Source organism: Engystomops pustulosus, chromosome 6 (genome assembly GCF_040894005.1).
Source record: "Engystomops pustulosus chromosome 6, aEngPut4.maternal, whole genome shotgun sequence".
In the NCBI taxonomy this organism is placed as follows: domain Eukaryota; kingdom Metazoa; phylum Chordata; class Amphibia; order Anura; family Leptodactylidae; genus Engystomops; species Engystomops pustulosus.
In genome coordinates, this window is record NC_092416.1 from 79,248,584 (window position 1) to 79,267,154 (window position 18,571).

At 43.9% G+C, this 18,571-nt stretch overlaps 1 protein-coding gene across 7 annotated transcripts in view; it reads left to right on the forward strand.

The window, feature by feature from the left end:
• The first annotated feature begins 3,027 nt into the window (after positions 1-3,027).
• The window catches only part of APLP2 (amyloid beta precursor like protein 2), a 43,000-nt gene continuing 27,456 nt past the window's right edge, over positions 3,028-18,571 (forward strand). For all 7 annotated transcript variants that reach the window (XM_072156721.1, XM_072156723.1, XM_072156722.1 and 4 more), the window contains exon 1: positions 3,028-3,187. In XM_072156721.1, coding sequence (XP_072012822.1) covers positions 3,116-3,187 — 72 coding nt within the window. In that variant the 5' untranslated portion in view covers positions 3,028-3,115. The remainder of the gene's footprint in view (positions 3,188-18,571) is intronic.

An 18,571-nucleotide genomic window follows, 5' to 3' on the forward strand; every position in this document is an offset into this window, starting at 1 on the left:
ATAGGTTCAGCACTGGATGATGTTATATTATTATAGGTTCAACACTAAATGATGTTATTTTTTTTATTGGTTCAGTACTGGATGATGTTATATTATTATAGGTTCAGCACTGGATGACGTTATATTATTATAGGTTCAGCACTGAATTATGTTATATTATTATAGGTTCAGCACTGGATGCTGTTATATTATTATAGGTTCAGCACTGGAAGATAGGTATTATAGGTTCAGCACTAAATGACGGGTATTATAGGTTCAGCAATGGATGAGTATTGGTATTATAGGTTCAGCACTGGATAATGTTATATTATTATAGGTCCAGCACTGGATGATGGGTATTATAGGTTCAGCACTGGATGATGTTATATTATTATAGGTTCAGCACTGAATTGTGTTATATTATTATAGGTTCAGCACTGAATTGTGTTATATTATTATATGTTCAGCACTGGATGATGGGTATTATAGGTTCAGTCCTGGATGATGTTATATTATTATAGGTTCAGAACTGGATGATGGGTATTATAGGTTCAGCACTGGATGATGGGTATTATAGGTTTAGCACTGGATGATGGATATTATAGGTTCAGTACTGGATGATGGGTATTATAGGTTCAGCACTGGATGATGGGTATTATAGGTTCAGTACTGGATGATGGGTATAATAGGTTCAGCACTGGATGATGGGTATTATAGGTTCAGTACTGGATGATGTTATATTATTATAGGTTCAGCACTGGATGATGTTATATTATTATAGGTTCAACACTGGATGATAGGTATTATAGGTTCAGTCCTGGATGATGTTATATTATTATAGGTTCAGCACTGAATGATGGGTATTATAGTTTCAGTACTGGATGATGGGTATTATAGGTTCAGCACTGGATGATGGGTATTATAGATTCAGTCCTGGATGATGTTATATTATTAAAGTTTCAGCACTGGATGATGGGTATTATAGGTTCAGTACTGGATGATGGGTGTTATAGGTTCAGTACTGGATGGTGGGTATTATAGGTTCAGTACTGGATGATGGGTATTATAGGTTCAGTACTGGATGATGGGTATTATAGGTTCAGCACTGGATGATGGTATATTATTATAGGTTCAGCACTGGATGACGTTATATTATTATAGGTTCAGCACTGAATTATGTTATATTATTATAGGTTCAGCACTGGATGCTGTTATATTATTATAGGTTCAGCATTGGATGATGTTATATTATTATAGGTTCAGTACTGGATGATGTGTTTTAAAGTTTCAGCCCTAGATAATAGGTATTATAGGTTCAGCACTAAATGACGGGTATTATAGGTTCAGCACTAAATGACGGGTATTATAGGTTCAGCACTGGATGAGTATTGGTATTATAGGTTCAGCACTGGATGATGTTATATTATAATAGGTCCAGCACTGGATGATGGGTATTATAGGTTCAGCACTGGATGATGTTATATTATTATAGGTTCAGCACTGAATTATGTTATATTATTATAGGTTCAGCACTGGATGATGGGTATTATAGGTTCAGTCCTGGATGATGTTATATTATTATAGGTTCAGAACTGGATGATGGGTATTATAGGTTCAGCACTGGATGATGGGTATTATAGGTTCAGTACTGGATGATGGGTATTATAGGTTCAGCACTGGATGATGGGTATTATAGGTTCAGTCCTGGATGATGTTATATTATTATAGGTTCAGTCCTGGATGATGTTATCTTATTATAGGTTCAGCACTGGATGATGGGTATTATAGGTTCAGTACTGGATGATGGGTATTATAGGTTCAGCACTGGATGATGTTATATTATTATAGGTTCAGCACTGGATGATGGGTATTATAGATTCAGTCCTGGATGATGTTATATTATTATAGTTTTAGCACTGGATGATGGGTATTATAGGTTAAGTACTGGATGATGGGTATTATAGGTTCAGTACTGGATGGTGGGTATTATAGGTTCAGTACTGGATGAAGGGTATTATAGGTTCAGCACTGGATGATGGGTATTATAGGTTCAGTACTGGATGATGGGTATTATAGGTTCAATACTGGATGATGGGTATTATAGGTTCAGTACTGGATGATGTTATATTATTATAGGTTCAGCACTGGATGATGTTATATTATTATAGGTTCAACACTGGATGATAGGTATTATAGGTTCAGTCCTGGATGATGTTATATTATTATAGGTTCAGCACTGGATGATGGATATTATAGGTTCAGTACTGGATGATGGATATTATAGGTTCAGTACTGGATGATGGATATTATAGGTTCAGTACTGGATGATGGGTATTATAGGTTCAGCACTGGATGATGTTATATTATTATAGGTTCAGCACTGGATGATGGATATTATAGGTTCAGTACTGGATGATGGATATTATAGGTTCAGTACTGGATGATGGGTATTATAGGTTCAGCACTGGATGATGTTATATTATTATAGGTTCAGCACTGGATGATGGGTATTATAGGTTCAGCACTGGATGATGTTATATTATTATAGTTTCAGCACTGGATGATGGGTATTATAGGTTCAGTCCTGGATGATGTTATATTATTATAGTTTCAGCACTGGATGATGGGTATTATAGGTTCAGAACTGGATGATGGGTAATATAGGTTCAGCACTGAATGATGGGTATTATAGGTTCAGCACTGGATGATGGGTATTATAGGTTCAGCACCGGAAGATGGGTATTATAGGTTCAACACTGGATGATGGCTATTATAGGTTCAGTACTGGATGATTGGTATTTCCAGGTTCTGTACAGGGTTACTATAACATCCATATTCACGGGACGCAGCATCTTCTGCAGTGCATTCTCGCTGGGCGTGGCCACTGCTCTGTGAAAGCAGACCTAATGGAGAGCCGCAACTGTAGGGGCTGGGTTAAGGAGCCCTTCTACCTGTACTGGGCGGGGAGTGAATGGGAAGAACAAATTTGGAATGTTCTCATTGGGCTAATTGTTGGTGGGCGGACACTGGAAGGGCGGAGTTCAGTGACGTCATATCCGTTTGGGCTGGCTCCTGGGCTGCTGTTGAACGTCTCGTCAGTCAGGAGCTGGAGGTCGAGAGGAGAGGAGTTGCGAACATGGCCATGTTTTCGGCGTTCTGCGCTTTGCTGGCCGCGGTCATCGTTCCCGGTCTGGCAGGTTACATCGAGGTACGAGCTCCCTGTCTGTCACTGTGATGAAAGGGAGGGGATCAGCAGACTTCCCCATCCTCCTCGCTGTGCTCATACTCTGTATGCAGCCTATGGGCTCCCCCTTCACAGGTTTCCTACCTCTTACCCGCGGTGATTGTGTGTTGTGTACAGCTCTGTCTATGCGGGGGGGAAAGCTGGAGTAGAGTGGGGTGAGCGTCATTCTCCTCCCGCGGTAATGTGCAGGTGGATGGGTGGGAGAGGGGGAGGGAGGGAGGACTCTCCGGGATGTGGAGAAGATGTAAACACTAGAAGTGCTCTACTTCATCAGTCACATCTGTATGTGTGACGGCAGGTGCTGCCTGCTGGTGTGTGGGAGTGTATGCTGAGTATGGGTAGGTGTTTACTGGGATGCAGGGGCAGGTCCTTTCCACTGCCACTGGTGGTGTACCAGGACCACCGGTAGTGGACTAGTCTATAGAGGGCAGGGACTCTCTGGGACCATAGGTAGTGGACTAGTGTATAGAGGGCAGGGACTCTCCGGGACCACAGGTAGAGGTCTAGTGTATAGGGGACAGGGACTCTCCGGGACCACAGGTAGAGGTCTAGTGTATAGGGGACAGGGACTCTCCGGGACCACAGGTAATAGACTAGTGTATAGGGGACAGGGACTCTCCGGGACCACAGGTAGTAGACTAGTGTATAGGGGACAGGGACTCTCTGGGACCACAGGTAGTAGACTAGTGTATAGGGGACAGGGACTCTCCGGGACCACAGGTAGTAGACTAGTGTATAGGGGACAGGGACTCTCTGGGACCACAGGTAGTGGACTAGTGTATAGGGGACAGGGACTCTCCGGGACCACAGGTAGAGGTCTAGTGTATAGGGGACAGGGACTCTCCGGGACCACAGGTAGTAGACTAGTGTATAGGGGACAGGGACTCTCCGGGACCACAGGTAGTGGACTAGTGTATAGGGGACAGGGACTCTCCAGGACCACAGGTAGTGGACTAGTGTATAGAAGGCAGGGACTCTCCGGGACCACAGGTAGTGGACTAGTGTATAGAGGACAGGGACTCACCGGGACCACAGGTAGAGGGCTAGTGTATAGGGCAGTGATGGCAAACCTTTTAGACACCGAGTGCCCAAACTACAACAAAGACCAGTTTTAATTGGTACCAGCACTGAGGACACCAATAAAGCAGAAAATAGTCCCAGGTAGCACTGTCACTTTAATATAGCTCTGTGCACAGCAAGTCCTGGGCTGTCTGGGACTGCAGGAGGATACCGGGAGTCCTCTGAGTGTCACCTCTGGCACCAGTGCCATAGGTTAGCCATCACTGGTATAGGGAATAGGGGCTTCCACCATATCGTTCCTGTTACTATGCTGCACATTACTGGATCTTTAAGTTAATGACTAGTTCTGGTGCCTGTGATACAGGTGTATAGGACGTTCTGGTGTGTTGGGAGTATTGTACTAATTCACGTCCCTGTTGTTCTATAATATGGTGGTGTGTATGGTATTACATAATGGCTTCACTCTGCCCGCCTCATACATGCAATGGCCCTGGGGCCCTTTGTGCAGTCTGTAGCAGCATTGATGAGGCAGAAGGGGTTAATCTGGCAGCTCTCCACCCTCCTGTGTCAGGATATCCTTAGGATGCTGGACTGCTCCACCCTGGCTCCTGGGAGGGGGGGTGTCCTGGGGCCTGTGCTCAGTGTGGCTGCTGGCCTGGGTGTGGGCTGGTGAATGTCATGATGCAGGTGCCCCTTGTCTGGGGATGTATCTTGGTGGCATCCTGCTATCTGGGATGGTGACTCCTGCTGTCCAGTGTCTGGAGGGAGGCTGCTGGTTCATTAACCCTTTAGTGTGTGGCATCTTGTACCCCCCCCCCCCATCTCCATCCTATTGAAGTGGGTTTTAATAATTAATAATCTCTCATGGAAAATTGCCCAAGGTTGCATGTGAAACAAATGACACATCAGAGGCTGCACCACATGTTGTCGTGTCTGCCACCGGGGCCGCAAGCCTTGTCCTGGCAGGGAGTCCCTGTGATGTGTGTGGTCTGACCCTGCTTTTCCTTCACCTTCTCTGCTGGCTGGGTGTTTGCTCAGGGTGGGGTGAGAGGGGGTGGGAGTCCTCCTGCTGGTGCTCTTCACTATTTGTTTTTCCTTTGCTCTCATACTTGATGTGGCTCCAGCCATCTCTCTGCTAGCACTTGGCCTGTAGGCACCTGGTTATAAAGCGGGTGGAGGGCTTAAGCTGTAGCCATGTCTGTTAGGAGATGTGCATTCCTGGGATTCCTACTTGTGTTGGATGTTCCAGGTGTGACAGGGAATCCGCCCGGGGTAATGGCTGCACCTGGACTTGGATCTTGTGGCTCCTGCTTAATCTCTTTGAAGGTGTTTAAAGCATGGGACAACCACTGCATGAAAAGTAACCAACCCCCCACTACCTCCTCCCAATCTTGCCAACTGCAAAAAGTGCAGAGCCCCCAGAAAACTAGGTGATAACAGCTGCACGGTTACAGTCTTAACAATTGACTTGCCATCCTTTGATCATGGTGAGATGTCTAGTGTACAGTTCACCATTTCTGGAACACACTTGAGTTTTAAGTCTTAACCCTTGTGCTAGAACTAGTGTGGGCAACTGTACTGGTCACTTGTGATCCTGGAACAGCTGGCTTGTTCATATCCCACCCAGATCAACATCTGCAAAGCGTTCTTATGTTCTCTCCGTGTTTCCGTGGGTTTTCTTTGGGTCCTCCAGTTTCCTCAAACACTCCAAAACATACTGTTAGGTTGTTTAGCTGGTGAGCCCCATGGGGACAGGGACCAATTTGACATGCTTTGTGCAGCGCTGCGTAATCTGTGTGCGGTATATAAAGAATTAGGGTGATGCCACACATGGTGTTTTGGTCCGTTAATTTTTTGAAAACTCATCCTTTTTTGACCATTTTTATTGAGATAATTGGTAAAATCTGTCAAAAATGCATCCGGTTTAAAAAAAATTGCATGCGGCTTTAAAAAATTATTTATTATTATTAATAATAATAATATCTTTAGCCCGGCACGATGTAAGCAGACAGCTTCTACTAGATACAGCTCATCCTGTATTTGTCACCTGAGTGCTATGAACATGAGTCTGTGTTCAGATTGTTGTGGAAACGTACTGTTCCCTGCTTTTTGGGATATCTGCAAACAAGGCAGAGGATACATGGATTATTGTGCTGAGGGTCGGTATTTCTTTTGGTAATCTTTTTATATCGGTGATTTCTCTGGTTCATTTTCATCTCCTACTGGTTTGCAAAAGAAGCTGGAAAATATTAATGTGGGTAGATAATTAAAGCATAAATTAGGGGCTGACATCACAGCAGCACAGAGGATTTCCCTGTTCTTGTGTTCACTATCTGCTTGCTATTTGTACATGCTAGGTTTATGCCGGGGTACTCTGCATAAGTAATTCTCAGGTGACCTAATGCTTTATGTACTGGGGATTGTACTCGCTATAGGAAGTTTACCTGCGCATTATCACACTTGTACTTGTACCATTTCCTTCACCCAGAATGTATTCATGGATTGCCTCTTGGGTGACATTTGCCCTCACCTAGTCATCTAGTGGTAATGAATGTTGACTGGACATTGTGGATGTGAGTGTGCGTCCACACATTCAGTTTTTCAGATGCAGTTTTTGGAGTCAAAAGCAGGTGCGGATAATATTGGGTTGAGACAAATAATTGAAAGGTGCTGCTCCTACTTTTACTCCATTTCTGGTTTGTGCATCCGAAAAACTGAACATGTGGATGCATCCTGAAGGTGGTGGGGGATTGTTTAAGATGCTGGGAATCATCGGTAAAACCAATTCCTTATAAGGCTAAAGAATCTTCTGGAAATATTTATACTGGAGTCAATGTCTTGCTTCCCACCTTTCTAGCTGATAAGGAGAGAAACCCAAATACTTTATAGTGGAGGGAGTCCTACAGGCAAAAATCTTTTTACTATTTTTTTTTTTTTTTTTCTAGTGCTGATCAGTTACACAACTCTGAGACTGAAACTTTCTGAAGGAACTAGACATGAATACGGGAAAACCCTGGCCTTTAAACAATGCAATTGGTTATTTTTAGGGTCAGTGCAACCAAGTTCCTCTTTACATTTACTGAAGTTGTCCTGACTTTATTCCCCTCACCAAACTGAAGATTGGTTATAGTAATCTGGTTTGGGTAAGACCTGTTGACAAAGATTACACTGATTGTGTAGACTGTTACACCGTAACATAATTCTGTGAGGAGGGCAGGTTTATAGGCCCATTCACAGAGGGGAAAGCAGATCCTGAAGAGGTTGTTCAGCGATTAAAAACATGACTGCTTTCTACCAGAAACGTCTCCTACTAACTATGGGTCTTGTGTATTATTACAACAAAATTCTATTCATTTCTATACACTAGTTGCAATACCGGCAGAAACCTTGTTCAGGGGTGGCGCTGTTTTTGTTAGAAAGCAGCCATGTTTGTCAACCACCTGAAAATGGTAAGAGATTAAAACACAAAATTCATTAGAGGCAGAACTTTTTATTCCAGTGTTTTACCTTTAATGGACATGAGGCTGGAGAATTGTTATAAAGTAGCTGACAGTTGCAGTGTTGTGTAGTGAAGCGTTCTGCAATCCCAGCCCTGTGTCAGGGATATTGCTCGCAGGAATGTGATCTTTGTCCTTCCTCTTGTCGCTGTTGACATTGGATCTTTCGGCCCCAGGTCCTGCTGTTTACCTGGTGCAGTGGTCATTATGACACTAGTACTCTGCCTCCATGATGTTTCCTGGGATCCCGTTCCCAAGCCAGTAGACAGGAGTAGTCTGTCATCGTGGTATTAGTGGATCAGGCCAAATAAGATGCTGATCGCAACAAAAAAAAAAAATCCCAAAAGCAGAATGGAGCACTTTAATAAAAAAAAAAAAAAAAAAAAAATTGGGGAAGCTTATGCAACAATAAACATAAACTTGTATGCCCTACTTTACAGTTCTGGGGCAGAGAAGGGTCACTGTTGTTGGGCTGTTTTTCCCTTTTAGGCTGCAGTCACATGTACCGTTTGCTTTCTAATAATAATAATCTTTATATAGCGCCATCAAATTCTGTAGTGCCTTACAGATTCTGGGGAACATATACAAATATAATAAGACATTACAGAGTAATAAGTCACGTAAAACAACTGGAGTGAGGGCAGTGCTCGCAAGAGCTTACAGTCTGAGGATGAGGGAGTGACACGAGGTATAACATTGCGTTTTGAAATTGTGGGGAGAAAATTTGTCTAATTACATTGTGTAAACATATAAACATAAATTAAACGCTTTGTTGACTTAGCGCTTTGTAACGGTAAAGTTGGTGCAGTGTGTTTACATTGCATTAACATGTAAAAACAAAGCAATTAGCCAAATATCCTCATCAGCTGTTGAAATGCATTTTTAAATGCAATGTAAACGCTGCATGTTTACTCCCCTTAGGCACATTTGTAAAGTAGGGGACAATGCTATTGTTGAGTATGGAAGTGGACATGCATGGTGGTGGTCTGTAAATGGAGCTGCTTTGTATAGTACACGGTGATGTAAGTTTGTAGCTGGTACAGTATATTTGGATGGATGCTTGTGGCTTTTGTTTATATATCAGATCCTCACTTAGCAATTCTTTTCATAGAAATGGGACATGACGTGGCCTGACACCCCTTCCTTTCCCTGCTGTAACCTGCAGCCAAGAGCTAAATTGCTTATTGCACCTCTATGCCTAATGGGATCACCTCTGTCTCTAATCTTTGTTACTTACAGCCCGAATGTTTGTTGAGTTACTATGATGCTCCCTTCCATTAGGTTACAAGGTTAGAATACATTGTAGCCACCATTTTATTGTCTGTGTTGTCCTTCCGCAGTGTCTGCTCTTGTGTGGTTGCTTATCCTGTCTCCTGGGTAGAATAACAGATACGCAGAAACGTGTGAAATACATGGCTTGTGCAAAGCTGTGTGATTTCTCATATGTATAGGCATAGCCTCAGCTGCATTGGGGTCTGATGTTTGATCTGATATTGCTATAATCCTCTATGAACACCCCAGGTGTGTGGATTATAATCAGGAAATGATTCTTAATGGTCTGTAGCCACTTGCCATTTTATTTTGTAGGACACTTTAAGAACACTTTCTCAGTCGCTTGTAAGGTTCAGCTGCTAAATAATCCTTATTGTTATTAAGCATTGTCTGAATGTGTAATGGAGACAAGCATATTACGTGTCGCTATCTCATGCTCGCAGTAGTCGTAGACAGGGAGTCGTTCTGATAACATTGGATTGATTCAATTATTTCTGGTCTTGGTGATTCGTCTCTGGTTATCGCAGCAGCCAAGGAGTCACCTTGGAGACTGGGTGTTATCTGCGGCAATCACCTGCGCGCCCTGAGTGATGATCATAAGCAGATTATATAACTGGCGCCAAGATGTGACTATGACGGATGCCCAATGAATGGTGACTTTTTGGTACTAGTTCCATAGATTCTGTTCTACAGTGCAGCATGTGAGACCGGGCTGACATTATCATAGATGCTGGAGTATGTAACCTGTATTATCTTATAATCTAACTGCTGTACCCCTTATTCATTGTTTGTAGTGCGTTGTGAAAGACAAGGTGTTTCTGGTCAGTACTATGCCATTAGTGTTATTCATTTTATGTTGCCTATAGATCAGCGCTGTACTAAAGGATGAATGGTTCAGCCAGCAGGCCTCTACATATATAAAGCCTAGCCATTAGCTGATGAAGTCACCCACATTCTCCATCACCTGTAGCTGTGGGGGCACCTTGCAGCAACTCCTTCCCCATTGCCAGGTTTCTTTGTGGTATAATTGTAGAGTTGGACTTGCTCAGTATTTTGTGCATTGCACTTTTCTGCTGCACAGAACGTGTGGAGAGCTAATAAGCTTGAAATTACAGAGCGATTACAGCCGCCGACGCCACATCTTTCTCTAATGGGACTGTTAAAAGCAACACCTTTCATTTTATAACCTCCGCCAGTAAAGTGAGAAATGTACACAGTGGGAAAGCATAACTTTATATGACGTGAAATCCTGGACCTCCCGGGGAAATAACTTCACATCATGGTTTCTATATTGCACTCCACTCATTGCATGACTGACACCTTCTACATTGTGTGCCCTCTACTCTCCTGTCAAATAGAATCCACACAAACCACCTTGAGTGGTGGAGCTGAAGGTTTCACCTGGACACTAGGTCAGTGGGTGGGTTACATAGTAATAACACTTATGGGCACTGTAACAGCAGGTATTGGTGGGCATCACCCAGCAGTGAGGTGCAGTTGGTGCTCTGATCCGCCTCTAGTCACTGGACCTCTGGAGCAGGGTTATGTAAGTGCAGGAAAACAAGGAAGCGTCTGTTCCCGACGCTCTTCCTGATTCTAACCTCCTAGAAATACAGAGAGGCTCATCCTGTCTCTGTGTGGCTTCCTGTGTCCTGACAACACTGTGTAACCTGAAGCAAAATGGCTGCATTGTGCCTTCCATGTAGCCGTGCAACCTGCTTTATATTCACAAATTGTCTATATAGGGATCAATGTACATACCACGCCCCTGTGACAGAGCTGAAAACTTTTTTTCTTTGGGGGGGGGGGGGGGCGGTCCAAATTCTATACTGCGGTCTCGGTTAAATATCCATAATGCATCCACAAGCAGGCGACACAACCTGTTAGGTCTTTACATGCTATTGCTGCTCTGGACTGAAGTCCTAAAGTCCCAAGGGTTTTACGGTCTTTATTACTTTTGGTTGCAATCCTTTTATCAAAGATCATTGTGTTGAGGATCCCTTATTGTCTTGTCAAAGCCCCTCCTCCTGTTCCCAGCAGTTCAGTAGGTTAAGGGCCCCTGATGGAGCCATAAAACTTGTCACATCCATTATCCTTTTAAGGAGTGAATGAGTTCAGGTTCATAGGTCACCATATCTTAAAGGAAAGATCTGTGACTGCTACATTGAGGAAGAGTCTTATCCCTGCATAACTTTAGGAAGCTGCCATTGTTTTTGCTGTGATGGAGAAAGCATATGGTCAGACAGTAGGTGTTCTCCTTATGGAAAGATTGCCAATTAAGGCCCCCTTATAGGCATGTGGAGACTTAAAGCCATAGATGCTCCACTAGGGAATTCTGGGAAGTATGCAAATAAGTTTTCCAAGGTGTTAAATAGAAAACAATGCCTCCTTTTGCTACCTCGAAAGGCAGCGCCCTTAACACAAAGTATGACCTACAAAGCCAAACCTGTATATCTATTCCAGAAGGAACAGACTCCCAACTGTAGACAGCACTGTTTCCACTTGGTTAGGTCTCCTCAGCACAGTGTAGGGAACTGGTTTGGCTGTGTGAGAGGCTATTGACTAGGGTCCATGGCAGTTGGCAACATGGCTGCTACCCGACTAGCATCCTGTTACCGATTCCTATATATTTTCTCTTCACTATTTTGTCATTCACCTTTTCTTATGTGGATGTAATTTTAATGTATATATAGATCACTGAATGTGATAAGTGTGAAGAACAGGTAATTTGATCTCTACTTTGTGTTAACTCCTTAAAGCTAATGAGCTGTAGTACATTTCGCTACAAGGCCAAGGATGGATCTTGGTTGAACATGCTCTGTGCTATACCTAATCCAGGCTGACTTGTGTAATAAGTAAACCTTCATATGATGGGACTAACCCGCCTTATAATGGACCTTTGCCATGTGAGATCTTTGTATAATGGATGGTTGCAATACTGTTTCATCATGAGATGTGGTAGCGTCTCCTATACTTGCAGTGGGTAAGATTGTGACTGTTGTGTCTAATCCCGCACTGAGTGACCTACATTCTAGTCCTGAAGCTGCTCCACTCCCTTATTTTACTCCTCAGTTTAGATAATCACCAGAGATTGTACTGATAAAGTTGTGCATGTTCAGCATTACTTGCTTGTAGCCTGGTAGATAAATATTTTTTGCACCACTATTTTTGTGCCGAAAGCAGAAATAGAACCTACACAAAGTACAATGAGAAATTGGAGCTTGTAATCTTTCGTGAAGTTTTTGGCAGAGGCCGGTGGACACGCACATTCCTTGCCTCCTTTAGAAAGTGGCGAGGGCTTTATTAAAAAATAAATATATGAACAGTGATGGCGAACCTTTTACAGACAGTACCCATACTACAACCAAAATCCACTTATTTACCATGAAAAGCCAGCATAGAATTTTATACAGTAACTTATTGCTACCTGTTCTTTCAAATCTTTCAATTGTATCGGCCGTCTGAGGCCACCAATACAGTTGACAGGAGGAGGGCAAATTCAAACTATCATTGTAGCTTCTTTCCAGGGCCTCTCTGTACAAGGAGAACATTGGGTCCAGCAGGATGACCTCCAAAGATAATGCACTTCTGTCAACACCTTCTTACTTTTCCGGCAGTTCCAAACAGCCAATAAACTGTCGATGATAGCATCATCTCTTAAAGGAAACCTACCATTTAGAATGGTAGGGTTAAGCTGTAAGTACCGAGCACCAGCTCAGGGTGAGCTGGTGCTGGTACTTACTTTCGTTAGTGTTATAAACCGCGGTATCGCGGTTTTAACACTTTTTAAACTTTAGAGCAGAAGGGGCTTCAGCGCTGCGCGCGACTGTGCACGAGCAACATCTCCGCTATTTCCTATGTAGGCGCACGCAGCGCCGGAGCCTCTTCTGCTCTAAAGTTTAAAAAGTGTTAAAACCGCGATACCACGGTTTATAACACTAACGAAAGTAAGTACCGGCACCAGCTCACCCTGAGCTGGTGCTCGGTACTTACAGCTTACCCCTACCATTCTAACTGGTAGGTTTCCTTTAAGTTGCCTGGGACTGCAGGAAGATTCAGTGTCTGGTGAACAGTGTTTGGTGGATGATGGCACCCGTGCCATAGGTTCTCCAGCACTGTTTTAGAGTGCTTTAGATATTCATAATGATCCCAATATGTAGCAGCAACAGGTGAACCTGACTGACCTCTATGTGGTGTAGCATTTATATAGTGGTCACCACTAAGGCCTGTAATTGGCTACACCGGTGACCTGCCCCAAACAGCACATTGCAGAATAACAGATTTGTTGTAGCATCGGTTGGTCTAAATATACTGTATATTAGAGCCATATCCATATGTTGTATTCTGCATATCTGGAAACTGAATAGTGCCACTCTTTTCATGTCCTGTTTACTGGGTATAATTCACAGTATCTCCATATAACGGAGGTGAGCCATCCTGCATTTTCCAGCGAGGGATGTATTGTGGCTTATAAGAATGAGTTTGGTTTGTGAATCCAGGGATGGGATTCCAAGTGTCTTAGTTGTATATGCTGTAAGGAGCCCCCCTACTGCAATGTTTACTGTACGGTACTCCAGTTTGGTGAGGGAAGAAGGGGCTCTTTGCATCATATGGGCATAACGCCGTGTGCTGGAGAGGAGGAGGTGACCCCTCCATAAGAAACAGCAGCACACAGCCGGGAAAAAATTATTCGGTTGTCCGGCGAAGAACGGCACTGTATCTGCAGGGAGGCCATTGTTGGCAGTTGGCAGTTGGCTGTCTGAATGAACCCTACACTGTCCAGTATTCGCAGACCAAGCATATTTGTGTGTGCTTGCTCTACATAATGTAAGCAAAGGCAAGCAAACAAAGTTGTAGTAAGGCTGCCAAGGATGCGGGAGTCCTGGGATGTCTGTACACTTTGAAGAATAAAAACACGTCTGTATATCAATAAATAGAATTGCTACACTTATACACTTAATGGCCTTCAATATTTACTTGCTTTAGTGTTGGGGGTTTGTTTTTGTTTACTTATTTGGGAGGGGTTTACCGTTGCAGTTTGATGTTCTAGAAATTAACTGTATCAAACCCTCTGTGAAACTTACCTGCTCGTAAATGGATTACATCCTGTGAATATTAATTCTCTTAGACCAGCAGAGATTTGGGTGCTGCACAGGGAAATAAACCTCATTACACAATAATGTGCCTAAAATGGGCTCCCCCTTTAATTCTCCCCCATCCCCTTTGCTGTCCTGTGAAGAGTCAAGGAGATAATGGATTGTGCCTCCATTTGCTGCTTCTCTGGGCCTTGAGGCCTCCACACTGATCAGCCATTATTCCAGCCGTATTTGCATTGCTCACATAACTGGTTTCCATGGTGACAGAGAAATTCTAGGACGAGGGAATTTGGGCCAAATACTTCAACCTGTTCTTGTGTTTGCGCAGTTGAGAATTAATCATTGTCTTCGTCCTTGTTCCCGCGCTAATGTCTCTGCCAGGACACCTAATTACCCAGATGTTCAGAGTGGAAACTGTGCCGTTATCATGGTCATCCTAAAATCTTAACCCTTGCATTAAGGCTTAAAACCTCCAAAAACATTAGAGATAAGCCTCCAGAGGTTCTTGGCCCTATGTGATATGGCATCAGGCTCGTGGGGCAGGGAGGTTTCTGTACTTTGTCACTTTGCAGAACACTACACTTTAGCCTGGAATGACTGATGGGGAACATTGGGTTACAGTAACGTACAGGCAGCCTTTCCCTGGACCGTAGGACCGGGAGCAATAAATGGATTGAATTCACATTTTGTATAATCCTCCTCTGTTAGTCTGAAATGAATGAGCAGTAGACTGTATTCCTATGTCCTATGGTCAGCCTCACCCACCCATCTGATAAGGTTAAAGGAATTTACTGTCTGATTCATACCTTATGAGGCAGTGTCACTAACAGAATCCTATTTTCTCCCTGGCCTTGTAATTATTATTTTTTTTACTGTCTCACGTTCCTAAAAATGTTATAAAAATATGCTAATGACTGTGTGCTTAGTGGGTGTAACCACAGCCCTTGCACAGGCAATAGAAACGCCCCAAGCCCACTTGCAGCTCCGTGGCATATTTTAAAAATTTTTAGGAGTAGGAGACCATAAAAAAAAAAAATTACAAGGCCATATCCTGCATCAGGGTGCAAAGAGCATTCAGTGATGCTGTTTTACAAGTGTGAATCTTAACTCTTTCATGCCAATTGCTTGGTTATTTCGTCTATCAAGCTTTTTATTCCTGTAGGTTGGAGGCTGTATTGGTAAGAAGGGTTACACCAAATGCTCCCACCTCTGCAGCTTCCAGATTACATTCGGCTTTCGCAGATTCCAATGTGGTGTAAAGATAATACTTGTACTAGATCGCCTATGGGTTGGTGCCGACTTATTCATTCCTAATGATGACACTTTTAATGTGTTTGTTAATGGATAATGCCTTATTATACTTAAGGCTTTCTAGATTGCCTCTAGAAAATGGTATACTTACATTTTGAGCTGCAAGTGCTGACTCTTCTCGACCATCTTTTCCCTTACATTGCAGAATTGGCTCCAAATAACGTGAAATGTATAACAGCGGCGGCTTCTCAGTGGTTAAATCATGCAGATTACATGAGATTTAAGGCTCCCGGTGTGCACAACCAGGTTTTATTGTGGACTAATTACTGAAGTAATTAAGTTTTCTTTCAGACTGGGCTGCACTTCATTAAAAATCCTGCTCCAAGCTGAAAATCACACGACTGTGACTACAGGCAGAGGCTAGTGATGGACTGTGAGGCTGTGTTCACATGTTGCGTTTACATTGCGTTTTGAAACCTGTTGCAACGGCTGTGTGAACTAAACTCGCTTACTCTTTTGGCATTTTCTTAAAGAAACTGGTGGTTTTTTTTCTTTTTACAGGCCACAATCTATTTTATTAGAAAAAAAGTTTTAAAATCTTGCTCCAGCCAGGATCCGGAACTCCAGTTGGACTTGGGTGTGTCGCTGCTTTCCATAACACAGAGCGCGAGGACCACTGCTATGATGCTTGGTGCTGTGCCTTTGCTTATGCACAGAGGAGGTGTGCATAATCATGCATATACTCCTCCCTCCCTGGCAGCCGGCTGCATGATGTTGCTAATGGACCTGCCTGACGTAATCAGCGCCATAGCAGTGGTGCTCACTCTGTTATGTAGAGCAGCGCCGCGCTGGAGCACCACACTGAAATGTAAAACTTTACTCAAGAAAAGATTGTGGCCTGTAAGAAGAACCACCACCTTGCACAGAACAGTAAGTGAGCTTAACTCACAACTCCATAGTATAAGTGGTGGATTTCCTTTAAAGGGGTTGTCTGAGTTTTTGAAAAAAAGCTAAAAGTGGCCGGGACAGGGCTGCTTAAAAAAAAATTATGTACTTACCTCCCGGTGCCCTCCCGTATCCAGCGCTGCTGTCACTCCGGTCCGGGCGCCATGTAAACAAACATGGCCGCCGGAGCAGCGCTGGACTCAGTTCCGGCCGGACCCGACAACCTTCCTGCCCCCATACACAATGCTGTGTATAGGGACGGATAGGCGTGCCCGGCCACGGCCGGCCGGAAGCTAAATCCAGCGCTGCTCCGGCGGCCATGTTTGTTTACATGGCGCCCGGACCGGAGTGACAGCAGCGCTGGATACGGGAGGGCACCGGGAGGTAAGTGCAGCTTTATTTTTTTTTTAAGCAACCCTGTCCCGGCCACTTTTAGCTTTTTTTCAAAAACTCGGACAACCCCTTTAACTCGTCTTGGACTGCCCACAGGTTCGGACACTGCAGCGATGTCTTTAGAGATGGCTCTTCAGACGTCGCTGCAGTTTTCTACTTCGTCGGAGACCCTAGGGCAGTGATGGCGAACCTTTTAGAGGTGAAGTGCCCAAACTGCAACCCAAAACCTGCATATTTTTTGCAAAGTGCCAAAACACCTTTAGAGCAGGAGAGGCTTCGGCGCTGCGCGCAACATCTCCGCTATTTCCTATGTAGGCGCGCGCACGATCGTGCGCATGCAGCGCCGAAGCCTGTTCTCGTCTAGAGTTTAAAAAGTGTTAAAACCGTGATACCGCGGTTTATAACACTAACGAAAGTAAGTACTGGCACCAGCTCACCCTGAGCTGGTGCTCGGTACTTACAGCTTACCCCTGCCATTCTAAGTGGTAGGTTTCCTTTAAATATGATCCGAAAGTGTGTGCAGACAATCAGCGTCTGGCTCAATCAACGGCGCAGGACCGGAAGTATGAGAAATTCAGACGGACGCTGGCGATCTACTGCGCATGCGCCAAACCAAACGAAGCCTGTAACTAGGCAACATACTGGCGATTTACATGGCGTACTAGGCATGAGCTGAACCAGCCAAAGTGACTTGTAACTAGATAGCCCAGTAACGTATTGCCCTGTTGTAACCTAATGGCCGTTTGTATGGCATTATGCGCTGCAGTATATCGGCACAATTAAATACTATAGATGTCGTCGGACTAAGCAAAATAAAAAATATATATATGTGTATAACAAAGTAGTCCATATCAAATCAGCCGCACTATAGTAATAGGCAGTATCGTGTGCATCGGCCGCACTACAATAGCACCACCCCGGCCGGGGTAAGTATACGTTGCTAAGTGACAGGGTAGCATATTACCCGTTCAGAACAAGGAAGTAGGTTTGCACTAGATATCAAATCTATGGTAAGTAAGTTGGCGCAGGTAAAGGTACCCGGTAAAAAAAAAAACTCAACACCAACCTACTAATAAGAAAATGCTGATAAACTTTAAAAGAACTGATGACAGTAACCCCACACCCTGGGGTCCCTATAGCTATAACCGTACATAAGCTGGTTACTGGGAAGCTCTATGCTGACATGTCCCCTCTACATATAAATACTTTTGTTCCTGTATATTACCCCCGAATATCTTATATGCTGTCACCTCTATGCATTTTCCAAATTGGGTCCCATCATGAATTTCTGTACTAGGCCCCCTGGAATTGTACACGCTGTGCGCCCTCATGTATTATATATACTGGACTATTATACACACTGCCGCCTCCTCCCCTGAATTTTACATAATGGACCACCTCATTAATTTTACACACTGCCTCCCCCATGGATTCTACTTAGGCCCCCTCAATATACACATTGTCCTCCCATAAATTTTACATAGGGCCCCCATCCTCCCATGAAGTTAAAAAAGGGCCCCCTTGTAAAAAATTAATGGGGGCAATGTGTGAAATATTTCCTTCATTTTACGCACTACTCTCATGAATTTATTATAGGCCCTCTCATTGTTCACATTGAATCCAGTGCCCATGACTTTTACTTATGGCCCAGGCCCCTTTATAGCACTGCTCCCCCTCATTTTAAACATCGACCACCCCCATGAATTTTCCACGCATCGCTTGTCATCAGATGGCACCAGCGTTTAGGGTCAGAGTGCAACGTGCGCCGGAAAGGATTCTGGCCACGTCGCACTCACTTCGTCGGCTTCAGTGAAAGTACTCGAGCGGCCATTTCCGGCCGCATTGAGTACTTTTGCAGCCACTGGCAGGGGCCT